At 39.1% G+C, this 26118-nt stretch overlaps 4 protein-coding genes across 5 annotated transcripts; 3 read left to right on the top strand and 1 right to left on the bottom strand.

Moving 5' to 3' along the window:
- Positions 1–2788: 2788 nt before the first annotated feature.
- LOC148911266 (chloride channel protein 2-like) lies at positions 2789–9177 on the top strand. Its single transcript, XM_089029550.1, has 8 exons — positions 2789–2883; positions 3524–3677; positions 4268–4331; positions 4639–4743; positions 5142–5183; positions 5576–5680; positions 6889–6975; positions 7292–9177. Exons 2-8 carry the CDS (start codon positions 3529–3531, stop codon positions 7466–7468), a joined length of 729 nt encoding a protein of 242 aa, XP_088885676.1. The 5' UTR covers positions 2789–2883; positions 3524–3528; the 3' UTR covers positions 7469–9177.
- Positions 9178–9311: 134 nt separating this feature from the next.
- LOC116306326 (voltage-gated hydrogen channel 1-like) lies at positions 9312–13657 on the top strand. Of its 2 annotated transcripts, XM_089029552.1 has the most exons (9): positions 9312–10340; positions 10824–10922; positions 11264–11391; positions 11892–11965; positions 12080–12136; positions 12550–12602; positions 12720–12799; positions 12890–13037; positions 13155–13657. In XM_089029552.1, exons 1-8 carry the CDS (start codon positions 10330–10332, stop codon positions 13000–13002), a joined length of 615 nt encoding a protein of 204 aa, XP_088885678.1. In that variant the 5' UTR covers positions 9312–10329; the 3' UTR covers positions 13003–13037; positions 13155–13657. The 2 variants fall into 2 exon arrangements, with proteins under 2 accessions (XP_088885678.1, XP_088885677.1); XM_089029551.1 differs by lacking the exon at positions 13155–13657 and having other exon boundaries at positions 12890–13101.
- Positions 13658–13839: 182 nt separating this feature from the next.
- Positions 13840–16944, top strand: LOC116306325 (voltage-gated hydrogen channel 1). The gene is made up of 8 exons (XM_031716360.2): positions 13840–14057; positions 14741–14812; positions 15031–15158; positions 15278–15351; positions 15484–15540; positions 15894–15946; positions 16033–16112; positions 16196–16944. Exons 1-8 carry the CDS (start codon positions 14047–14049, stop codon positions 16321–16323), a joined length of 603 nt encoding a protein of 200 aa, XP_031572220.1. The 5' UTR covers positions 13840–14046; the 3' UTR covers positions 16324–16944.
- LOC116306323 (uncharacterized) lies at positions 16720–25854 on the bottom strand. The gene is made up of 15 exons (XM_031716356.2): positions 25391–25854; positions 24672–24884; positions 24423–24500; positions 24274–24348; positions 23649–23910; positions 22996–23075; positions 22594–22691; positions 22166–22479; positions 21595–21699; positions 21303–21432; positions 20762–20851; positions 20173–20280; positions 18156–19856; positions 17616–17657; positions 16720–17504 (listed from the first exon to the last, which is right to left on the bottom strand). The coding sequence occupies exons 1-15, from the start codon at positions 25750–25752 to the stop codon at positions 17290–17292; spliced, it is 3873 nt and encodes a 1290-aa protein (XP_031572216.2). The 5' UTR covers positions 25753–25854; the 3' UTR covers positions 16720–17289.
- Between the last annotated feature and the right edge of the window lie 264 nt (positions 25855–26118).

Below are 26118 nucleotides of genomic sequence, written 5' to 3'. Positions count from 1 at the left end.
CTGGGCCAGTGCCGCAGCCATGGCAGGCGCTGTACAACACACCATTTCTTACTTCTTTCGTGGTCCTTTGGGTTGACGTCGCAGGAGCGATGTACACCTTCTACCTGTTTATGGTAGGTACTGGTGTTTCTAACCTACCACACCTCTCGACTTCTGTCATTGTGCTTTGACTAACTGGACGATGTATCACAGTCTACCTGTTATGGAAGTGTACTGTTGTTTCTATCCTACACACACCATCTCGACTCTGTCATTGTCTTTGACTAACAGACAGATGTTGGTACACAGTCTACGCTGGGTGGGTGATGGTAGAGTGTTACTGTGGTTTTCTATCCTACACACCCATCTCTACTCTTTCATTGTCTTGAACTAACTGGACAGATGTAACCATTCTCCTGGTATGGTAAAGTGTCTTATTGTTTCCTATTCTAAAAAGCTATGGACTGGGAGAGTTTCATCCTGCTGGCTTATGGGATTTGTAGCTGGTCCCCTTTTTCTGTCAGGATATGGTTTTCACTGTGAAATCATAAATGGCAATTAATGTTACTTTTTTAGTATTTCTATCATTAACCATAACAGTTTTGTTGGAATATGTATGATTTTTTATTGTTTGCATAGATTGGCAGTACTCATTGCCAATGCCATTGCGCAGTGGTTGCACCTTCCTTTCGAGAGCATCCTACAATCAAGTCTTTACCTTATCTAACCAGACTTAACAACACAGTGTAAACAACTTTCTCTCTCATCATACTTTTTATCCTTCCCATGAACATTTTCTTATTCTTACAATACAAGTGTGTACTGATAAATACTCATTACTCAAGGTAAAGCCTCATTCCAAATACCACCGGAAAGTAAAGAAACAACAGCTTCAACAATCCCAACACTTGAAATTCAATTCACCTTCTTCACTGGAATGGGCAAATATTCTACAAAAAGAAGAAGGGGTGTAGCTGTTAAAGTAGTAAGGCGTGAGAGAAGGATAACAGATGAGAGAAGGGGAAGGGGGGCGCACGGATGGAGAAATATGAAACGAGGGTCCAGCAATGACGGATGGGCTGGGGGGTAGAAATCAGGGGGAACGAAAGGAAAGCTAAGTAGGGGAGTTCAAAAGTTGGGAGGATGGGAAGACTGAACGCAGGGAGGAAGAAAATTGGAAAAAAGATGGGAGGGGAGGACGGGGTGGTAAAATGGAGTGGACACCAGCAACACGGAGTGGATGCGGTGGAAAGAAAAAAAAAGATTGGGGAGCATAGGGGACGTGGTGAAAATGAGGCAGGACGGAGGGAGGGAAAAACATTGAGGAGAGAAAAAGAATGAGTGGTGCAATAGACAGGAGGGGGGTGAGAGATGTAAAAAGGACAAGCGCGTTCTGGATGCAGAGGAAAAAGGAAGGAGAGAGAATTAAAGAAGGGGTGGTTAATGAAGGTGGGGGGAAGGGGGTATGCGCGGGCAGGAAATGGGGTAGAAAAGGAAACGAGAGACGCGGTAAGTGGAGTTAGAGGGAAGGAACAAAATGGGAGGAATGAGGAGCGGAGAGGTCGAGAAAGAGGGGGGAAGGGGTGCGGGAGGGGAATTGAGAGGCAAGCGAGGGGGGAGAGGAAAAAACGAAGAGGGGGGCGAGGGGTGGATGGCCTAGGAGCGCGAGCGGGAGAAGAGTGTAAAGTGCTAACGTGGAGAGAGAAACAATGATAAGTAGGGGAGAACTAATAACGGAAGAGGGGGGTGGGAGAGTACCGGAGAAGAGGAAAGGGGAACGTAGCATGGAGGTTGACGCTGGGGCAGGGGGGGTAAAGTGGTAGGGGAGGAAGGAATTCGTTGAAGAAGTGCGAAAGAAGTGATAAAAAAGCGATAGTGTGTTATGGAGAACCAGTTTTGGGGGAGCTTAGATAGATGTTCCTGAAAGGAGGGAGAAGGGAAGGAGCAATGGTTGGTAAAAGTAAAGGGGGAAATCGAGAGGGGTTTGAGGTAGAGGGGAAAGAGAAGGGAGAGGGAAGGAGGAACTGGGCAGGCGAACCGACGAGGATGAAAGCCAAAAGAGGATGTGATGAAAAGGGGAACGCGACGAAAACCATTATGGCTTAAGGTAGAAAAGGAAGGGAAAAAGTAAAGAAGAGAAAGAAAGAAGCAAAGGGCATATAGGGGGAGGTGGAGAAAAGGAGATTCGAACGGTGTGATAGAGAAAGGGGCGGATTTTGGGAAAGAGGGAATAGACGAGGTGGGTTGACGAATGAGTGAATCCGAGGAAAGAAACAGGAAGATAAGAGAAGGCGCGGAGGATGGGAAAAAAGGGAGAAGGGGGATAGACATCCGGACTGAAAGATCAATAGGGAGTGAGGAGGGGATGTCGCGCTAGTTGAAAAAGGGACCCGGCAGGGGGGGGGAAGAGATGAGGTCGGGAAAGAGAGGAGTTGAAGCCAAAGAGGCAGTGAACGTGGGAGGAGGGGTATAGGGGGAAGTAGTCGGGGGAGAGAGTAAGGCGAAAAAGGGAAGAAAGAAACGTGGAATAGCGAAAAAAAGGGGAGGAGGGGAAACGCGGAAAAGGGATATGAGGCCGGAACTGATGGTGACTGTAAGGGGCTGAGAACTCCAGGTTGTTACCGTGACCCTAATCAACTGAGACTTGAAGCTGGAATATTTTTCCTTATTCAAAATTTAAGGGCGCTTGACTCTTTTCTGACCTCTACTCTCTGTCATTTTTTCTGTCTACATTTGTTTTACCTTTTTTTTTCTTTTCCTTTCTTTGTGCAGGGTTTATGACATAATGGTGGCAGATATAATGAAACCAACCTCTACTACATGACTATCAGTCCACCTATGCTGAATTAAAGCAACTATTGGAAGCCTCTGACCATCGCTCATACCCACTAGTAGATGCTCCAGGTATCACTCTGTCATTACACACTTAGTTATGGGGTTGTGGAATGGTGGGGGTTGAATGGTGGGGGTGTGAATGGTGGGGGGTGTGAATGGTGGGGGTGTGAATGGTGGGGGTGTGAAGGTGGGGTGAAGGTGGGGGTGTGAATGGGGGGGTGTGAATGGTGGGGGTGTGAATGGTGGTGGTGTGAATGTGGGGGTGTGAATGGTGGGGGGTGTGAATGGTGGGGTGTTGAATGGTGGGTGGGTTTGGTGAATGGTTGGGGTGTGAATGTGGGGGTGTGATGGTGGGGGGTGTGAATGGTGGGGGGTGTGAATGGTGAGGGCTGTGAATGGTGGGGCTGTGAATGGTGGGGGTGTGAATGGTGGGGGCTGTGAATGGTGGGGCTGTGAATGGTGGGGTGTGATGGTGGGGGGGGGGGGGGGGGGACAGTTGACTAATAATTTTTAGACCAATTGAAAGTTAATAACTGCTAATAATTTTACAAGTGCTGGCAATAATATCACCAAATTATAAAAATTCAGTTATAATTATTATCATTATCATTATCATTATCATTATTATTATAAGTATTATTATTATTAATTAAATTATTTACTGTAACTGTATTACAGTACTTATTTACCATAAACATTCTCACTTCAGACTCTATGATCCTGCTGGGCTCAATCCAGAGGCCACAGTTAATCTCACTACTAAACCAAACCCTGAACAAGTCACTACAAGTCAGCAGTAGAGCCGAAAGTGAAGATGTGCTGTGTAGTCGACCAGGGTCACCAGACTCGTCCGCGTCTCTCATGTAAGTTACATCATCATCATAATATATTTTAATAAAGAAACTCAATTGGTAATTGTTTGAGGATTTGAAGCTTTAATCGGTAAGAAACGAGTAGGAGGTGGAAATGTTTTCGCACGGTTTCATTGAGATGCCACCTGGATATATTATCAACTTGTTACAACGTGGAGTGGGATGAAGGGGGTTGTGGGGGGGGGGGGGGGGGAGGGGGGGGGGGGGGGGGGGGGGGGGGGGTGTTCCATTGTCTCCAGATGACCATTATTAATGTTTTTTTTCCTTCCTTCTTCAATCCTGTTCTTCATTCACTTCTTCCTTTATCCAATTCTTACGCCTTTTTCATTCAACAGCCTCTCTCTTTTCTCTCTCTCTCTCTCTCTCTCTCTCTCTCTCTCTCTCTGCTCTCTCTCTCTTAGCTCTTCTCTCTCTTCTTCTCTCTTCTCTCTCTCGTCTCTCTCTCATCTCTCTCTCTCTCTGCTCGTCTATCGCCCTCTCTGCTCTCTCTGTCTCTCTCCTTGTTCTCACTTCCTTGAGATGCAATAGATGTTGTAGAACTAAATTTATTTCACGCATGAAATAATACTATTTTTTTCCAGAAACGATGAATCCCGTAAAGAAGGTCCTGCTGTTCTTGAAGTAGAGGCACAAGTTTCCCTCCCGGTAAGAATTGTCTGATGAATAATGTACAGGGCTGGATCCAGGAATCTGAGAAAGAAGGGATGGGCGTACAAATTCGGCATTAGACAAATCCTAGTCACTGCTAACTCTACAACCAGAGATCTCGTTGCATGATCCCAATGGAATTGTTGAAATGTGGTTTCCAGAAATGCTATTCCCTACTTTTGAGATATTTTGGACCAAGAGAGGTTTAAAAAATGCATTCCAACTGGGGGGGAGGGGTTCACCCTTGATAGGCAGTACATTAGGAACAGAATGCAAAAACTCTTATGTATTTGTTTCTTTACAGAAGAATGAGTCAAACAACAAGCTGAATAAGTCCTCCATACTTGAAAAAGTTCCTCAGCGTCTGCACAAACTGTTCGGTAGTGGAACAAATATGAGTGATATTGAGGTACGCGTAAAAACGATTTGAAATGATAGTTAATGTTTGTAAGGCTTTGCACCGTCACGTGATGGCAGCCATGACAGGATGCACAGCAATACAGTATTTTCCCCGATGGAAACTGAATTCTTGCTCATGTAAATCAAATTAGACCGTATTCGATTTTTCCTGCCTCCCGTCATGGCTGCCACCACTTGACGGTGCAAAGCCTCTATAAAGGCGCTGCTACACATCGAAACATTTAGTCATTTAATCAATTTTATTTTGTGCCAAAAGGCTGAAAGTTGCGTGAAAAGGCGTTGCCATACTGCTTCTAAGGTTAAGGTAGTTGTTTCTTGATGCATCTTCCATGCAGCTTGTCACACGAGCTTCAGAACTAGAAGGCAGTCTGTATTATATCATTGCAGAGGGTTCCAGAGAACAGAGATGATTCACAAACAGCTGAACAGGTACTAGTTTGATTAACTTTTTTTTTTTTACTTTCTTATTTCGTCTTACATTTTTACCTTTTTTTGAAACTCGAAACTGGAGTATTAATAATAATAATAATAATAATAATAATGGTTTAATCAATAGAATCCACGAGGTGGCTCTTCACCTATCGATAAAACTATCTAATTTACAATAACATACACACAAGATAAATTTACGATAAACTATGAAGCTATAAAATAAATTAGACATAATAAGAAATAAGATTGACATAATTACTATTGGATTATTCTGAGCTAGACAATTATTATACATAAATAAAAAGGACAAAAACTGAAGATATTGGGGCTACGCCCACCGCCCCCAAGCAACCATTGACGAATATACTTGTTATTGTTGTTTAATCTAGCAAGCCCAATGGGAGCGTGAGATCCTACAAATGCCGATCGACTTTAACAGCTGTAAGATTGACCCTGCACCCTTCCAGTTGGTTGAGAGAACTTCTTTACTCAAGGTATTTATTTACTTGTTTGAAACTCATTTGTACTTTATAGGGTTCTCCGGTTTTCCTCCCTCCGTAAAATTCAACATGGGAGTGGAGAGTTGTATGCATAGAATATTGAATGTAGTGGTAGATCCCAGCATCATCATGTGAGTTGAGAGTTGTATGCATAGAATATTGAATGTAGTGGTAGATCCCAACATGTGAGCTGAGAGTTGTATGCATAGGATATTAAATATAGTGGTAGATCCCAACATCAACATGGGAGTGGAGAGTTGTATGCATAGAATATTGAATGTAGTGGTAGATCCCAACATGTGAGCTGAGAGTTGTATGCATAGGATATTAAATATAGTGGTAGATCCCAACATCAACATGGGAGTGGAGAGTTGTATGCATAGAATATTGAATGTAGTGGTAGATCCCAACATGTGAGCTGAGAGTTGTATGCATAGGATATTAAATATAGTGGTAGATCCCAACATCAACATGTGAGTTGAGAGTTGTATGCATAGGATATTAAATATAGTGGTAGATCCCAACATCAACATGGGAGTGGAGAGTTGTATGCATAGAATATTGAAAGTAGTGGTAGATCCCAACATCAACATGGGAGTGGAGAGTTGTATGCATAGGATATTAAATATAGTGGTAGATCCCAACATCAACATGGGAGTGGAGAGTTGTATGCATAGGATATTAAATATAGTGGTAGATCCCAACATCAACATGGGAGTGGAGAGTTGTATGCATACAATATTAAATATAGTGGTAGATCCCAACATCAACATGGGAGTGGAGAGTTGTATGCATAGGATATTAAATATAGTGGTAGATCCCAACATCAACATGGGAGTGGAGAGTTGTATGCATAGAATATTGAATGTAGTGGTAGATCCCAGCATCATCATGTGAGTTGAGAGTTGTACACATAGAATATTGAATGTAGTGGTAGATCCCAGCATCATCATGTGAGTTGAGAGTTGTACACATAGAATATTGAATGTAGTGGTAGATCCCAACATGTGAGCTGAGAGTTGTATGCATAGAATATTGAATTTAGTGGTAGTAAGTGACGGCGGAAGTGTGCTAAATTGGAAACCAGTATGCATAGTGAGTTTGTCCATCACTATGAGAAAGGAGTGCTTGCTTTCATTTCATTTCTTATTTCAGTTTACAGTTTAAATCTTTTTCTTCTTTTGCTTCGTAACTAAAATCAGGTTCACAAACTGTTCGCTCTTCTGAATTTATCTCATGCTTATGTCACAACATTGGGTCGACTGGCTGGGCTCGTCTCGCTCAAAGAGGTAACTATCTTCCCTTTCAATGCATTAGACTTCTTTCTCTTTCTTTCTTTCTTTTTTGTTTGTTTGTTTGTTTGTTTTGTTTTGTTTTGTTCGTAAAGAGATAAAATGGCTTGAATTACTTCCGTGTTCGTTCTTTCGTTCGTTCATCCGTTCATTCGCTCATTCGTTCGTTCATTCGTTCGTTCGTTCGTTCGTTCGTTCGTTCGTTCAGTCGTTCGTTCGTTCGTTCGTTCGTTCGTTCGTTCGTTCGTTCGTTCGTTCGTTCGTTCGTTCGTTCATTCATTCATTTATTTATTCTTACTGTTGTGCACTATAGGTTCGACAAGCGATCGAGGGAGAAAATTACTTTGATTCAACAGACGTCAATACCTCGTCACCAGACCCTCTCGAATTCAACGACTTATCTCTTGAGACAAGGCAGGATGTAATGCTGGAGTCCAAGCCATCAAGATCTCCCAATAAAGTACCTCATGAGCAATCACCCAAGCTATAGGTGCCAATAACCTCATGGTTAATACATTTAAGATCATTATATTTTCTAATGAGTCTTTTGGCGTTTCAAGCCATTTATTATTCCCTTACCGATAGTGCGGGAGGTAAGGCTGGATTTCATTCTAGCAAACAATTGTAATGCCACTACAAGCGATAGGATTTTTTTCGTATTCAACTCTAATCTTCGTAACGAGGAACGTGTTATTTACTTTGCAACCTGATAACTAGACGAAATGGAGAGCCAATAGAAAAGAAATGAAAAAGAAAGAAAAGAAAAAAGAAAAGAAAAGGAGAAGAAAAATATATAAAAAGAAAAGCGTAGAAAGTGAATTTCAAGCTGTTTTATATTGTAGATATCATTTTCATATAAGCTGAATTATTCAAAGTATATCCTGGTGTTGGGGGTCATCTTCTTAAGTTGCAAAATCAGTGAAATTTCGTTTTGAGGCAGGGTTTTCTATTTCGTCAGTGAATTTTGATGTAGATCCATTATAATAATCTGTCTGAAGCAGGTCTAGACAAGAGTAATTTAGGGTAGGGAGGAGGTTGTTGTGCTCTTAACGACTCTAGGGGAGGGGAAGGTAAGGGGAAGATGACTTCTATTACAAGGTCATAACGGAGTGTCTTTATGGCCCGGTAGATCTGCGCTCTCCTACTCAAAATTGTGGATAGCATAGATAGCATATATATTTTATAGTTTAACAAAATTTATTACTTTGTATATAAAAAAAGATATATAACCTAAAATGAACTTAATAATACATTACAGCCGAACCTTTGTAATTGACTGACATCGAAGTAAAGGAACAGTGTTCGTATTATAGAGGTCTGTTTATAGCTTCAAAGGTCAAACCCATCTAATACGACCATCGAAGTAAAGGAACAGTGTTCGTATTATAGAGGTCTGTTTATAGCTTCAAAAGTCAAACCCCTCTAATACAACCACCGAAGTAACGGAACAGTGTTCGTATTATAGAGGTCTGTTTATAGCTTCAAAAGTCAAGCCCTTCTAATACGACCACCGAAGTAACGGAACAATGTTCGTATTATAGAGGTCTGTTTATAGCTTTAAAAGTCAAGCCCTTCTAATACGACCACCGAAGTAACGGAACAATGTTCGTATTATAGAGGTCTGTTTATAGCTTCAAAAGTCAAGCCCTTCTAATACGACCATCGAAGTAACGGAACATTGTTCGTATTATAGAGGTCTGATTATAGCTTTAAAAGTCAAGCCCTTCTAATACGACCACTGAAGTAACGGAACAGTGTTCGTATTATAGAGGTATGTTTATAGCTTCAAAAGTCAAGCCCTTCTAATACGACCACCTAAGTAAAGGAACAGTGTTCGTATTATAGAGGTCTGTTTATAGCTTCAAAAGTCAAGCCCTTCTAATACGACCACCAAAGTAACGGAACAGTGTTCGTATTATAGAGGTCTGTTTATAACTTCAAAAGTCAAACCCCTGTAATACGACCCCTGAAGTAACGGAACAATGTTCGTATTATAGAGGTATGTTCATGATCGGGTGCAGTCGAGACGAGTAATCGGTGTTCGTATTTAGAGGTTCCTTTTTTCCTCAACCTTCGAACAACTATAAAACGAAGGAGAATGATTTGAGTTGGTAGCGAAGAGGTTGTGCATGCGATCTGTAATGTGTGCTTATACCATTAGTATTCATGATCAACCCGATTAAAAGAGACATTTCAGAATTCCACTTTTTAACTATCTCACTTTCTATCTAAAAGTTAGAAAACAGAATAATAGAAGATACTTAACTGACTGAAATAAACTTTTTTTTGAACAAAGTAAGCTAAACTTCAATTTAAAATGATAGTTATTATGAGGGCGTTAATTTAAACAAGTCTCATAAAAGGACGATTAATCCTTCTTTTCGATTGCGACAAAAGACGGACTTGGAAACAGAGTCGGGAAGCAGTTCATACATATAATCGCAAGTGGAAACTGCTCGTCATAAGCGTAATCGCAAGTCAAGCATGCGCAAAAGGAAGTCTTCCAATCCGACGCGCTTCCGACTCCGACGCGCTTCCGACTCCATTTTCCGACTCCGTCGCGATTGCAAACCAAGGCTTAAATGTAACCATGTTAACTACCCAATTTTAAGCGCGAAAACCAAGTTACAGCAGCATTTGCGGGGTTTAAAGATCTTTTTTTCCTTATTTAACTTCGATTAAATTTCCTTTCAATCCTTTAATCTTCTTATTCCGACAAACAGCTGGGACAAGAAGTGAAGATTCCACCAAAAAAGGGTCTGGGTAAAATAAACCAATGTATTTATTATTATATTGTTTTCAAATTTGCTCTGATGTATTGCATTAAATATTTCCATTTTCTAAAAGATTTATAAGAACTTTCCTTGTCTTGAGTATCTGTTCGTTAATAAGACTAGATTAGGGCCCGGTTGTACGAAGCCTCACTGGATAGCGCTATCCGACGGATAAATCCTATCCACTTATGCCCTGGATAAGGACTTATCCGACGGATAGCGCTATCAACCCTTCGTACAAACGGGCCCAGTGGATAGATTAGATGGCTTTACTACATTATCAAAACCCTTCTGTTATCGATGCGTGCGTTGATTATACTTGTCCAATGAGAAACAAGCCTCCTTAGGTTACTAAGTCGCACAGTCTGCCAAAGTTGACTTTCACTTGGAAAAACTCAAAACCCGAGTTCTGCCATCTTCGTTAATGCTGGTTGTTGGGATGAACGAAGTTCGGCTTGAAGTCTAGTTCAGATACTAACCTTTTTCGAGTTTGTTTTGATCCAAAAACTCAAAGGAAGAAGCAGACAGTTAATATGTAACAGGTGCTGTTTGTCTTTTTGACAAGAAAGCAAGAATTATGACCGTAAAGTAAGTACTACGTTTCCTCGTAGAATATTCTTGTAAAATTTATATTTCTTCTATTGATTTTGTCAGTGAATATTTTAGAGCTGATTTTCAATAAAAATAGTTGATAAAGTAGAAGAAAATCGATCGATTTTTGTACTGAATTGGTTGGTTATAAAACCATAATTGATGTATGATATAAACAAGCTAGTTGTTTGACAGCCAGTCTTTGTCATCCAAAGAACATATTTCACTGAGTACATAAGCCTGGGTAGATCAACCTTATATTTCCACTGGAAGGACAAAACTTAAGCTTGAGATTTTAAAACACTATCCTTGGGACTTCCTTTGTTATATTTATTCTTTTTCAAAAAATACCATCTGTTTGCAGTTTATTAAACAGCTAGTTGGAGGCTGATATTGAATGCTCCGTATTATACTGTCTTTATCAACATGTCTAGTAATAACTCAGTGTGAGTTAATCCTTTACTATCGCTCTCTTTTCAGTTCCAAGGAAGGGGCCACTGCCGAGGATGGTAGAAGAGAGTTCTTCAGAGAAAGAAACAGAAGACGAAGCACTAAGGAATGGATGATGGGAGGATGCGGGTAAATACTCTCAGGGATGGAGTGAACAGTGTGATTGGGCCTGGGGGAGGGGTGGGCGAGGGAAAGAAACAAGACGAAGCACTAAGGAATGGATGATGGGAGGATGCGGGTAAATACTCTCGCAGGGATGGATTGGACAGTGTGATTGGGCCTGGGGGAGGGGTGGGCGAGGGAAAGAAACAAGACGAAGCACTAAGGAATGGATGATGGGAGGATGCGGGTAAATACTCTCAGGGATGGATTGGACAGTGTCACCATTTTAGTGTCTGCTTATACCCAGACAATCCTCGCATGCTTTGCGGTTCTTTTTTCAATTTCCTAACATAGATGATTGTTCACAGGTTGTTTCAGAATCTAATCGGGAAGATGCTGACGGGAGTCACGTGGCAGATAACGATCATCCTATTGGTTATTATTGAGGTCGTTATCAATATCATTCTTCTCTTAATCTCATTCAAGGCAATCAAAGGTACTTATCTATGGTCTAACTGCATGAATACCCAAGGCTGACAGCGTGGAAATTCGAATATCTAAAATGAAATGTTCAAATATTATAGGAAACTTTCTAAAATTACATGTACATGACCCAACGTTCCTTCTTCTTCTTCTTTTTTTTTTTATTTTTATTTTATTCTTTTCCTTTTTTTTTTTTTTTTTTTCCTCCCTTTCTTTTTTTTTTGTTTTTTTTTTGTTTTGTTACTTTATCTTTCATTGATGAAAACCAAACATCTAGATTACTCGGGCTGTGCTTCTAATATGAGTAATGTTTTGCCAGCCATTTCAGACCACGTGTCATTCCCTTGAGTATCATATCTTTGTTTGTATGCCAATGAAACAAACAATCCTATTCTCAGAATAACACCTGGTCTAAAATGAGGCAAAACATTACGCCCAAGTTGAATAAATGGGTCTATTAAGAACATGGGTATATTAGTTAGTCGTCCAAACAGATATTTTTAAACGTTTCAGATTCTGAAGATCACTTCGCATCTAATCTACTGCACTTCGTTACCATAGCAATCCTATCTCTGTTTGTCCTCGAGGTCAGTACGTAAGCTATACATGTCAGAGAAAACAGCAGTGAATGTTGATTTGTGCCGAGATGAAGATTGTTTAGCGCTCGACTAATTTGCCTGTTGATTTTGATACCATTTCAGATTGTCCTGAAGATATACGCTCTAGGAATCGAGTATTTTTGGTTTGAAAAATGGGAGGTGAGTTCTGCGACACTGAATAGGAAATAATAATAATGACGATGGTATAATGGCAACACGATGATGATAATGCATTATAATGATATTGATGGTGGTGGTGATGATGATGATGATGATGATGATGACGATGGTGGTGGTGGTGGTGATGATAATGATGATACATGGTGAGGATGGTAATGGTGGTGATGATGATGGTGATGATGGTGGTGGTGATGATGATGATAATGACGATGGTGGTGGTGGTGATAATGATGATACATGGTCAAGATGGTACTGGCAGTGATGATGATGATGATGATTATGATTATGACGGGTGATGATGGTGATGGTAATGACATGATGATGGTGATAGCGATAATGATGATACGTATTGTCAATGAAATTGGTTAAAAATCATTCAATTATATTTTCAGATGCTAGATGCTTTTGTCATAGTCGTTGCTTTTACGATCGAAATTACTTTAAGGTAATTTTTTTCAAAACGCAACTGGAAATGTTGTTCCAGAATTCAAATACATAGATACACCAAAACAGCATGAAGAAAGCCAGTTTTCGTTACCTGTTATTCTTGAATTTTTGGCAGCGCAATTCATGCGAATGAGTGGAAGGGACTGGAACTTATCATCGTTTTGAGGCTGTGGCGAGTCATAAGACTGGTGACGGGTAAGTTTTTACTTCCTCTTCCCAGACCCCCTACCATAAAAGATTAGGTAGAATAGCAGTGTAAAACATGTCATTTGTGTTTGGGTATAGTGATGGTTACCTTCAAAGAAGAGTTTTACGAACTGATTGAGGATGAAATAGATGCTAAAAGAAAAGTAGACGAAGCAGAAACCGAGACAGAATCCCTGCAGAAGAAAGACTAGACAACACACAAGATAAACAGTCCTCTTTAGAATCAGTATGGTCAATGTTCTTCTTTCTTTTAAATAGGGATATCATGGTCAAAACAGTGGTCCAAATTACTGAGGCGTGATTTTTTTCACTTTAATCGTCTAATAATCTATTTTATATTTAGGATAGTACGTGCGCGCTGATTGGTCGAAAACTGTGGTTTATTAGTAACGGAGCAAAGCCTTAAGATGCCATCCGCGCGTAAAGTAAAGACGGGGAATGTCTTGAAGAAGATAACTCAAAAACTACAGTACCCAAGCGAGTTTACGAATTTATTTTGAGATCCAAAGCTTATCCATTAATCAGTTATTGTTACAGTAATGATGAAAAGGTAAATTATACACCGTGAAAAGATGAAAAAACTTACTGACGTTTCGTTTTGTTACATACCAGTATGTATATACATCTGACCATGACATCGAGAGAGAAGGAAGATTGAGGTATAAGTATTGAAAAGAAGTGACTACGGTGTAGGAGGAGTAGGAGAAGGAGAAGAAGCAACAAGAGAAGGAGAAGATGTAGAAGATGAATCAGTATCTGCATGAAAGCTTTTCATTTAAAAATTCAATTGGCTTGTATGATTACAGGATTGCTATATTACACGTTTTTTCCCGAATTTCAGAATTTTTGTCCTCTAAAAATAATATATAATGGAAGCACTGCTAGCCAGATATTATAACGAGACAACGTACTTGATAGGTCTACTCTAAAGCACCATATAATACACCTCAAACATGTGGTTGGCTTGTCCAATCATTGGAAATTGTTTTATGGATTCAAATGCACAGCTTCCGCTTCATTGAGAGACCAGGCGTTTTCTTCAAAGATTTTCTCAAAAATATTTCTGATTTCTAGCTCATATTATTATTTTTTCTTGTTCGAAGCTGGCCAGTAGGTATCAGCTTCATTGCATTCTAATTTCTACAGCTTCTTTGCTAGAAATCTCCCCAAAAAACCGTTCAATCCTATAATAATGAGCATTTAGGTTCGTGCAGCTGGTGTATCAAAGAAAGAAAATGGTCGACAGGCAAGTCTTTTTACATTAATTCTATATTTTCTTTTAGATATTTACTAAAATGCTTCCACCGTTCTGGGTAGATAAATTTGAGGATGGAGAATTTCTAGTTTTTCCTATGCTTTTAGTTCTCAATAGATTGTACGTGATAAATATGAGCGTGGTATTCAAATGTAAGCCTAGGTTAGTTTCAATTGATAAAGCCTTTGTTTTGGCGCGAACTTTTGTTCTTATGAGCAAAAATTTAAGAGTCTTTTTCTGCGCCTTTTGACTGGTACGCATTAATATATCGATCCGATTACTAGTTTTTTTACATAAAATAAGCGATATATCTGTGCTCTAGCGATTCTATCATAATGCTTCTAGATTTGAAAACAATCATATTTTTGAACGAGTCATGAAAAGGAACATGAATAAAGATGTTCATTTTTGATTTCATATTTTTTGATTTTATTTTTATCATAAGCCAATCATTTATCAATACTTCAAGACTTTAGCTATTCCATATGGTAAATGCAACGATATTTGATTATAAAGGTCGTTTTCATTGGAGAAAAATAGAAGGTACGCCAAATATGAATAATTATCTCAAGACTCATTTGCAGTTGCTTAGCACCGAGGGTGCGTCTAGCTTCTCTTTGACCAGAAACAACCTGTCAAATAATGAATATTTTGTCTGTTTTTCGTATTGATAGGAGCGAGGAAACAGCTGAGGAAGCTAGACGAGGCCAGCGAAGCAAGAAAGAATGGGTGAAGGGAGGCTGTTGGTAAATAATACAGAATATATAGTACTACAAGTAAAAAATGTAATAAAAGAATAGTATTTTTTAGTAAAAATAACCAAAGACCCTCACTTTCATCCGTAAGCGAGTTGTCTCTTAAGACGCCGCAAGTTCGAATATCAGTTTCAGCGAAAACCGCAATGATGCTATGCTTAAATTTTGCTCTGAAACCAGTTTTGATTTGATATCGCTCTCTTTTACAGGGTTTTTCAGAATCTAATGGGGAAGATGTTGACCGGAGTCACGTGGCAGATGACGATCATTTTATTGGTTCTCATTGAAGTCGTCATCAACATCATTCTTCTATTGATTGCTTTCAAAGCTATCAAAGGTATTTTCATAAGTACGCTGAGGGCTGAGAAGAAACAGGCACGGCGGAAGGGGGGAGGGGTGGGGTGAATTTCAACAGGATGCATATATTTGATATATATTTTGTATTAACCGTTTCAGATTCTGAAGATCATTTCGCGTCTAGACTGCTTCACTTCGTTGCCATAACAATTTTGGCTATTTTTGTTCTTGAGGTAAGAACATTCCATGTTGGTGTCGTCGTAACGGATCAATACCTTATCAATTGAACAGCGCTATAAATACATAAAAAGAGCACGAAGTGACCGTTATTTAAAAAAAATGATATTGATGTTTCTCTCATATAGATTTGCCTGAAGCTTTTTGCTCTTGGATACAAGTTCTTTTGGCTACAGAAATGGGAGGTGAGTGCTTTTCACTTGCTTCTTAGCGTTACTGTTTGACTCGTGGATACGAAAGCGTAGAAGGGCTTGTTCGATTACGTGGGATTTATTTTCTAGACAAAAATGAAGTTACTGATCATATGTGACTGGGACGGATCGGACCTTATAACTTGGGTTAAACAGTGCGCTACTGCTGACCATTACAGCGGTAAACAAGCTATCTGCCTGGCAAAAAATGTTTCTAGAAGAGTGCATAGCCTATATATATATCCTTGAAAAACTTTGTAAGAAGTTGCACAAGTTTGCACAGCTTGGTAAGCTCAGTAGTCATAAGTACACCGTAGTTTTTATTATTTATGCTTGTTTTTTTTTAGTTATTGGACGCCTCTGTTGTTCTAGTTGCGTTTACACTAGAAGTGATTTTCAGGTAAAAACTTTACAAAATTAAAGATGATCTTGTGTACACAAATCCAGCCTTTTCAAATCTTACAAGGTTTTCATTTCAACCAACAGCGCAATTAATGCCAACGAGTTGAGGGGACTGGAACTCGTCATCATTTTGAGGCTGTGGCGAGTCGTGAGACTGGTGTCGGGTAGGTAATTACTTCCTGTCCCCAGACCTCTTACAGTAAAAGGTGGCCTAAAGCTGAACTTAACATGTGATGTTTATTTATAGTGATAGTCTCGTTCAAGGAAGAGTTTTACGAGCTGATCGATGATGAAATAGACGCTAAAAAGAAACCAAAGGACGCGCAAGCCTCATCACCGCCAACTGAAACAGACTCGCTACAAGCAAAAGAATAAGGGTGATAATTTTGAGTTAGCAAACCATGCGGGCTTAGACTCTGAATAACCTGGATGTTCAAGAATATTCAATTTGGTTTTCCTAATGATATTTAACGTATCTTCGGCAATGGTCCTAAGAAATAGGGCCAAGGTGATGGGATTTAAAAGAATTCAAGATTTTCTTTATTAAAATCATATTTTTGAAAATCTACTTCAATCTAGGCAATAATGAAATGATTTAAAATACCACCGAATGGAGGCCAAGTGTGAATAGTTCAACCCCAGCCTCGCTTCCATGCGACTCCTAATTAAGATTTTCGTCCAAAAAAGTAGTCTCTAAAGTAAAGGTCTTTGTGAAATTCTTGATCGTGAGAGTATAATAACAGTTCCTGAATTTAAATAGAAGACAATGAATATAAAAATTACTATTTATTTTTATCTATAGCAGGATATAAAGATTTAGCCTCTTTTGCAGACGTTCTTTTGGTTTGATCCCCTAGAGGGGAGGGAGAAAAGACCAAAACGTAGAGCCGTCGTCTGTAAAAGAACCCTAATAAACATTGGGTGAATGTTTTAAAAGAAGTATTCAAAACACATACACAAATATTAAATTTAATAAAGGAACTTATTCTAATGTCACTAACTATTTAAAAGCTTTATTTAATATATATATATATACATGTGTGGGGTATGCAATCTGTAAAATAACAGAGTTGCTTAAACTCATAAACAAATTTACAAGATAATCTCTTATAAATGATAGATCCTAAAGAATCAGCAGCGAATGAAACAGTATCTGATACATCTATTGAGGTCCACTTTTTCTTGAAGTTACATATAAATTGAAAATAAACTAGTATAACTTTATACAGATATAAATGTATTTATGGATTATAATTTGACGTTTTTCCTGGGGATGGGACAAAATAAATGATAAAATAAAAAAACTTCATTAACTAGAGGTTAAATTGAATGTAAAAGCTTTTACTTTCTCGTGCGCCTTCTTCCAGCCGTTGCTTTGGGTCGTGCCTTTGCGACAGACGATGAAGGGGCTTGGGCTACGGATCCAAACTTGAAACCCCCAGCATTGGGCGTTGCTGCACCAAATGCAGGAGTACTGGCAGTACTGCCTGCACCAAAGTTGAATCCTCCTGCTGAAGCTGTTGGGGCTGCAGAGGGGGTGGAACCAAAGGTGGGTGCTTTAAAGAAAATTATAAAGAGAGTCAAATTGATGGTAACACTATGGATGGACGAGCTTTTGGAAAAGAAAATCCAAAAACAATATAGAGAACAATTAAGAGGGAACCTACCGGCCTTTGCTGTATTTTGGAATCCACTTGATGAACCAGCACCTGATGAACACAAATTATAAATTATTGTCATCATCAGTTATTGTTAATTACATAAAAAACATCATTGTCACGGTCACCACTATCAATACACTAGTATCACACATACTTTTACTATCATCATCATCATGGTATCATCACCATCAATCATCATCATGTTATCATCACCATCAATCATCACCATCAATCATCAGCACCAATCATCACCATCATCACCATCAATCATCACCATCAATCATCACCATCAATCATCACCATCAATCATCACTATCCATCATCACCATCAATCATCAGCATCAATCATCAGCATCAATCATTACCATCCATCATTACCATCAATCATCACCATCGATCATCACCATCCATCATCACCATCGATCATCACCATCGATCATCACCATCCATCGTCACCATCCATCATCACCATCCATCATCACCATCGATCATCACCATCAATCATCAGCATATCATCACAGCAAGTCAAATACAGCAATTACATACCAAATTTAAACCCTCCAGCAGAAGGAGTGGCAGAAGGAGTAGCAGAGCTGTTACCAAAGCCGAAGCTGCCAGCACTACTTGAACTTGCAGGATTCCCAAACATATTCTGTGACGGGGCAGGTGAACCAAATGTACTTTGGCTTGTAGCACCAAAAACATTTTGATTGTTCTTAGTAGCAGGAGAACCAAAGGCATTCTGATTGGTAGTTGACCCAAAGGGTGTTGGGGTCGCACTAGTTCCAAAAACATTCGTACTTGTCCCAGGACCAAAGGTACTCTGAGAAGATGATGCACTGAACGGTTGAGATGCTGAAGTAGAACTGACCCCAGCAGGGAAAGATATCAATTGTTTGTTCTGTGACTGATTTGGAGTGTTAGTGGTACTAGCACTAAAAGAAAACTGCCCAGAATGAGCACTGCCAGTTGCAGTTGGTTGAGCGGCATTTCCAAATACACTTGGTGTAGCTGTGCTGGTGCCAAATTTAAGCCCCCCTGAAGTGGCCGTCGTACTTGTTTTACCAAAAGTGTTCTGTGAGACAGAGGGAGCAATACCAAATGCTGGAGCAGATGACGAATATGGTGGTGGTGGTGCTCCAAACTGATTTGAAGAGGAAGCCGATGCAAAACCTTTGCTTGTAGTAGTAAAGTTTGATGTAAAGTTGCTTTGCTTAGTGGTTGTAGTAGCAGTTGTAGCTCCAAACACACTAGGTTCAGCTTGGAATCCAAAGGTTTTTGGTGCTGAGGTCTGTTGGCTCGCAGCACAATTGAACGTACTTGCTTGACTGGTGGTTTTGGGGGCAGTGGATGCACTGAAGGAGAAAGTTTCTGGTGTGGCAAAACCTGGTTGGGTTGCCTGTGTTGTAACCTTTGCAGCATTTTGTAGGGTAGATCCTACAGTACTAGCATTCAAACCAGAAAAGAGTGCATTTTTTGCTCCTGTGGTCACAGGTGCTGGGGTTGCATCTGACGTAGTGGCACTAAAGCTGAACCCTGGCTGAGGTGCATTACTTGAAGTATTGAATCCTGCCGGCAGTAGATTACTTGAAGTATTGAATCCTGTCGGCGGTTGATTGCTCGGCACACTAAAGCCTGTTAGATTACTTGTTACAGTGGACCCCATTTGTGGTAGATTACTTGGCACACTGAACTGAATGTGAGGAAGATTACGCGAATTAATGCTACCCAGTTGAGGTGGCTTACTGACTGTGGACCCAAAATTCACTGACAATGCTCCAGGAGCAGTAACCACAGGTACCCCAGGCATGGCGTTAGTAGTTTTGGTACCCAATAACGTTTGGGTCACAGGGGTACATATGGGTGTCTGTATACTTTGTGATGCTGTTATGAGGGACGTTAGAGATGTTGTGTTAGAGGAATCAGTGGAAGACACTCCAAAAAGATTTTTCATTGGAGCACTAACAGGTGCTGGTGGTTGACCAGTAGTACTGGTTGTACTGGTAAGACTGAATCCAGGAGTGCTTGACAACTGTGTAGTAGAGCTAAGGATAGCTTGACCACTGGGTAGTCCAGCAGCAGATGATGTAGCTAATGCTTCCTTTAAGAACGTAGTGGACTTTTGATCAAGATTACCAAGATGGGGTGTGGCTGATGACTCTGATTGTGGTACAGATTTAAGAGGGGTTGCTTCACTTGGTTTGCTTGTTGCCAGTGAAGATAGGAGTGTTGAGGGCTGTGTGGTTCCTGAAATCAAATGAAAAATTATCTTAAATTACAACAATCTTTTACTGGCAATGAGAAATGTCCAACTTGGGTTAGGGTTAGGAAGAGATACTATCTTTTGTTATTCACTCTTACTATAGTTTTTGTTTGCATTAATCTAATGTAATTATTGGTAGGGAAGGGGCTAGTAAGTTAAGGTACCCTGGGCTACAGAGACTCTATTTCGCTTTGGGTAGTTTAGCTGAACGACTTCACATCAAAAAATGAAATTCAGGAGCAAGAGTGAAAAACCTCTGGAGGGTATGTAAGTTAAGGTACAAATCAAACCTTTCCTTACCAATACGTGGTGCAATTACTGCAGTCTGTGATGTAGCAACAGCAGTGTCTTGGCTTTCTTTGCTGTTACTAGAGACTAGCGTAAGTAAACTACTAGTAGCTAGGGTACCTGTGATTAATACATCTGGTTAGTGACTGCTGTAAACCCTACAGTACATTTATTCTTGACTAAATAATGCATGGGAACTGGGATTTGAAACAATGGAACTGACATAAAGGACACTGGGAATGGGAAATAGGGAAGCACGGGTGGTGTAGCAGTGAGAGCGCTCGCCTCTCACCAATGTGACCCGAGTTCGAGTCCTGCTGAGCTCGGTGTTGTATGTGAGTAGAATTGTTTGTTGGTTCTCTCCTGCATTTTGAGTGTTTTCTGGGTTCTCCGGCTTTCCTCCCTCTGCAAAAATCAACTCCTAAATTCCAATTGGAATTACAGTGGATGAATAGCTACTCTGTAGAAATGCCACTGCTAAATCCCATTTTTATTTAAATTCATCAGAATGGTATTTCTCCAAGGTTCATCACTAGGACTAATATTTAGGTCACTAGGAATAGGGAAAAGAATCACCAGAAAGGAATCTCTTTATAATTACCTGATACTGTTGTTACTGTACTTGTCGTCTGTGATCTTGATTGACTGGGCATACAAGTGGTAACATGGATTGCCACAGATGGTGAAGTACCTGGAAAAAAATGACTTTAGTGAACTGCAAGGTGATGGAATATTATCAATATTATTCTTGCTTTAAAATCCATTCTTCTTGCTTCAGAATCAGGTACTTCTCGTACAGCTGAGATAGATAGAGAGAGAGAGAGGGAGGGGGGCTTGATGATGATATACAGACCTGTAGACTCAAGGCACTGAGCCAGAAAGCTTCTTTTACTGTGATTTTAGATAATCTTTAAACTAGGTGTTGCGAGCTGCATGCTGAAATTTACGTTTTTGCTGCCATCAAAATCAAAAATGAGCAGTAGGCGCCCTTAGCAAAAAACCAATTTCATAACAATTGGTTGAAATGTCCGAGTTCACAAAATATCGAAAACTGCAGAAATTGTTTATGAAAAAAATGTATATGTAAAGCAGTGACAAAGATAATGCTATGCATTATCTTAGTATTTATTGATCTTTAGTACCTTTAGGTTTTTCCCCTTCTTCTTCATCCTCAGATCCGTCCAGTAAAGACTGAACTCTCTGCCATGCCAACTTACGATCTAGCTCAATGTCTTCTTTTGTGATTTTGTGAGTGACAGGACGACGCTTTGGCTAAAACACAAAGAAAATTTAATATTATAATATAAAAATATTATAGAGGCTACTTGCATCTTTGGCATTTTATGAGAAATGAAAGCACAGAAGATGTGACTGTCATTATATATGGTATAATGTGATATAATTTCATGGTATAGAAGTTAGTGTAGTTGTTACCAGATCAGGTGAGTTGACTGATGCACAGTATACTGGTACTGCTCGTCTTTTTGATTCATCTTTTTTGGATGGAAAGCGTATGACTGTGAAGCGTTTCTTTAGAGACTAAAAACAAAACATTGATTATTGCATTTGTAATGAGTTGCAGTAGTGATTAAAGTATGGTTTTGATCTATGAATGAAGGAAGGAAGGAAGGAATGAATGAATGAACAAAAGGATGTGGTTCAAATGTGTTATTCTAGATTCATTGTTTCTTCTGCAAAAAATGCAATTACCTTTCACTTCTATCCATCCTTTCATCCATCCATTCATCCATCCATGTTATCCACATGTCTGTCCAATCAATGAGTTACCAACCCATCTGTCCACACTTTCTCAAGTCATTCATTCATTCATTAATCCTTCATCCATCCATTAATTTTCATTTTTTCACTCATTCTATCCATCCATCCATTCCATTCCATTTATTCATTCATTTGTTTATTTGTTTATCCATCCATCTACTACAGTATCCAATCATTCATTCCATTCATTCACTGACTCACTCATTCATCTATTCATTTATCTTACCATTTCCTGACCAGAGACATCTGATTTCCCAGACGCAGGCGAGTCAGTGGCACTTGTTGTTACCTCAGATACAGAAGGAGTATTTAACAACCTTTGCTTTTTAGAAATCCTCTGTTGTCCAGATACTGAGCGATCTCGAGTATGGCTGGTTGTTCTAGATACTGTGTGATCTGGAGTATTGCTAGTTGTTCTAGATACTGGCTTTTCTGGTGTGTGACTTGGTGTACTGGATGTTCTCAGTTCAATTCTTTTTCTTTTTTCTCTATTTTGTTCCACTAGCTTTTGAGCTTGCTTTTTCGATAACCTTGTCTTGCCTGTTATAAAGAAAAGCACATTATTACTCATTGATGGTAAATGGATGCTCCTAGTAATGGGATATGGTTGGACAGTGTAAATTAATTATTAGTTGTTACACCTTTTCATCATACCTGTGGTTGATTGAACAGTTTTCATCACAATGTCATCATCATCATCAGCATCACATCCACTGTCATTATCATCTTCATAACTAGTTATAGAAACAATCCTATGATTAAAGTAAACCATGTGTTAGAGAAATACACTTAGATAAAATGACAGCTGAAGTTGAGCTATACTGGTGATAACCATTCATGGATCTATCCTCTGTCCAGGTATGAACACAATGTTTCTTCATCTCAAGCCATGTGTCATTTCCTTAAAGTATTATTTCTTTTTTTAACCATGCCTCAATGACAAGATTTATAAACTAATATGAATGTATATGTGATTGAAACAAAGAATCTTGTTGTCAAGGGATGGACATGTAGTGTGACACCAGACAGCCATTCTGAGTGATTTGTTTTTATTACCTTTTTGTTGTTACAGAAGAGGCAGACTTTGTCTGCACATCCTTGGTGTCTTGACACTCTGAATCAATACTTTCAGGTACCTTAACAAAGTAAGTTGTGTAAGTTAAAGTGTTTTGTATCTCTAAATCTCAAAAAAGAATCCAAGTTTGAATTTTTGTTGATACCCTGAAACAACCTCTGGGCTTAATCTAAGTCAGGGCACTGCTAACTCACAATATTCAAACCCTTAAACAACCTCTCGGCTGATCAAAGTCCGGGCATGGCTAACTCACAATATTCAAACCCTGAAGCAACCTCTGGGCTGATCAAAGTCGGTGCATGTTAACACTCACGGATTGAATTGTAATTAAGCTGGTTAGGTTTGTTGACGGAAGTAAAACTGGAGAATCTAGAGAAAAACAATTGAAACAAAGAGGAGACCTGACAAACTCTACTCAGATGCAAGGCCGAATCTAGGAATCAAACCTGAGACCCCAGAGATAAGAGGCGAGTGCATGCACTACCACTACACCACCCTTTGTTCACTAATGTATGTGAGGCCGAGTCTTGGAATCAAACCTGAGACCCCAGAGATGAGAGGTGAGTGCACTACCACTACACGATCCTTAATTCCCATCAATAGCTAAGTCTATACATGTATGTATGTACTGTACCTTTGGCAGTCCAAGTGTTTTATCATCGTCCTGTTTAGTTTTCTTTATCATGACTCCTCCTTCTTCATTGGTACTGTTACCATCATTATGTAATGGTCGCCTTTTTAATCTTGCTTGTATCAAACTATATATACCAGTACCCCTTCTTGTAACAGCTGGCGGCTCTGGTATGATCTCTCTGGTTATTTCAAGATCAGTAGTGTCTGTTGTGGTCATGGGTTTTCTCCTCTCATTTTCGTTCCCACTGGGATAATGGTATCTCCTGGATTCGTTGGATAAAAAGATAAACAAAAAATTAGGAGGGTTTTCAGATGAGTAGGAAACATACAGTGCTGATATACAGCACAATGGTTTATACACTGTAGGTCACTGTATGCCATAGCAATGAAGTGGATTTCCATTGCCTTCCAGTATGATTAATCAAACCACAGCACAAATATAAGGCTATATACTGTATATTGTTGGAAAACACAAAGCTATAAGGGCATGTGCCTATTGAATGTTATGGAAATGATTGACGTCCATCAAAACCTTCTTCATAACAACAGAAATAATTGCTAGAGTGGCACATGTGATTGAGAATGGCTGTAAGACAACTGAAAAATTGTGGCATAATCAGCTTTACCGTTTCTTTTTATGACTTTCTATGGGGCTTGAGACATCATCTGCGCCATCTTCATCCTCAACGACACTTCGTTTCCTGATATGATAGAAAATCATATACACTTATTTCAATAAAGTTGGTCACTAATATAATAATCAAATGATACTGACCTGATTGTACTTTGCTTCAGTGCAGATAATATAGTTGCTCTACTTAGTGGGCTATCTGTTAGTTTCTTTGGCTCATCTCTGAAATAAAAAAATCATTAGACCAGGGTCATCAAAACGCCATGCCTTACCAATGGCAAAGAGCTATTTTCTGATGCTGAAAGTATACAAATACTGGTACAGATAGACCTCTTTGGGCAAACTGCTTTGCTACTAAAAATAATCAGCTATGTGCCTGTATTTCTTACTTACAATGTCACTGTTCTGTCATTGATTTCTGGTGCAGCAATTTTAACAGTTGATGGTTGTAAGGTAGGATTTATGAGACTAAAATACTTGGGTGTCTGCAGTGATGTTAACAGTGACATAGGGCTTTGGACTTGTCTTGGTGAACCTATCGTTGTATTGAATCTTCTGCTGCCATTACCAAGCATGTATGTTTGTCCATCTGGTGGTGATAGGGAGCTATAAAACAGAAAGACAATTTACAAAGTTATTAAAGATTTCAGATTTCAATCCAAGATATAGCGAGCATTCTCATGTTTTAATCTATCAATCAAACTGTGATCATATGAGTTAACAATTTTTTGATTCAAAGTAACCAAAAAAAAGCAAACTTTATCTGGAAACTATCAATATCACATATATTACAGAGATCACATATAATAGTCATTCATTAAATTGTACTGTATCTTTGAAACATTTTAAATATATAATTATAATTTATATTATTAAATGCTGTTAATATATTATAATAACTACCTTATGTTTTAGCTGTAACTTAAATACATTGTGATGTACAGTAAATATCTGCATTTTTGCACAAAAATTAATGTCATTATCTTGTATACAATTAAATCTAATTAGAGTGAGAATAGCTTAAATTTTTATGCGTGGTATTTAGTAATGGCTGTTTAATGATCATTATTTTTTTGAATGGGGTTTAAATAAGACTGACAAAGCATACGTACCTGACGTTAAAACTCAGTCGTTTTGTTACAGTAGAGAGAGAAGACAGCAAAGGCATCGGTGATCGTAGAGTTTGGGTCTGATATTTTGGGCTTGGGAGTCCAGTAAAAGGTACATCCATCTCTTTAACACCAGCAGATAAGTATTTACTATCATTCAAGGAATTATCAAGCGATTCTGGTTTGATTTTGTACTTCTTTGTAATAATCTTTTTCTTACTTTGTGGCCGGCGTGATAGATACGCCAACAACAAGAAGGTAAAAACTAACAGAAAACTCCAAAAAACACCGCAAAAAATTGAAAGAATAACAAGAGAGATTAGTACAGCAGCTACTGCGATGTATTCCTCGTTCTTTGAGGCCATCAGAGTTCAAATAAATGCTTAAATGTGGCCGGTATTTTATCGTCCTATAATAATCCTTTAGCACGATTTAAAACATGGCGCCCTACTGCCTAATGCGCATGCTCATACCAGGGCGCCAAATTTTTGAAAGCAGCCTCGTTTTGAATAAAACAAAATATCTCGAGGGGAGAGTGGTCGGGACTGCTTTTGAAATATTTTTCAAAAACAAAAATGATAAAGAATCAATATTATAGAGACAAGGAATCTATTGCAGGTTTTGTCCAGTTGCATGATATTTATTTGTAAGATGAAATGAAATAATGTTTTACAGATTTTAATCCGCGAAAAGCCCGCTTATGGCATCATCGCCATCTGTGAAAAACTAAG

Source organism: Actinia tenebrosa, unplaced genomic scaffold, assembly GCF_029948245.1.
Source record: "Actinia tenebrosa isolate PJP-AT-01 unplaced genomic scaffold, QUT_ActTen_1.0 PGA_scaffold14__42_contigs__length_11649687, whole genome shotgun sequence".
NCBI lineage: Eukaryota > Metazoa > Cnidaria > Anthozoa > Actiniaria > Actiniidae > Actinia > Actinia tenebrosa.
Note: the sequence above shows the minus strand (reverse complement) of the source record. Positions and strands in the feature narration are given on the sequence as shown.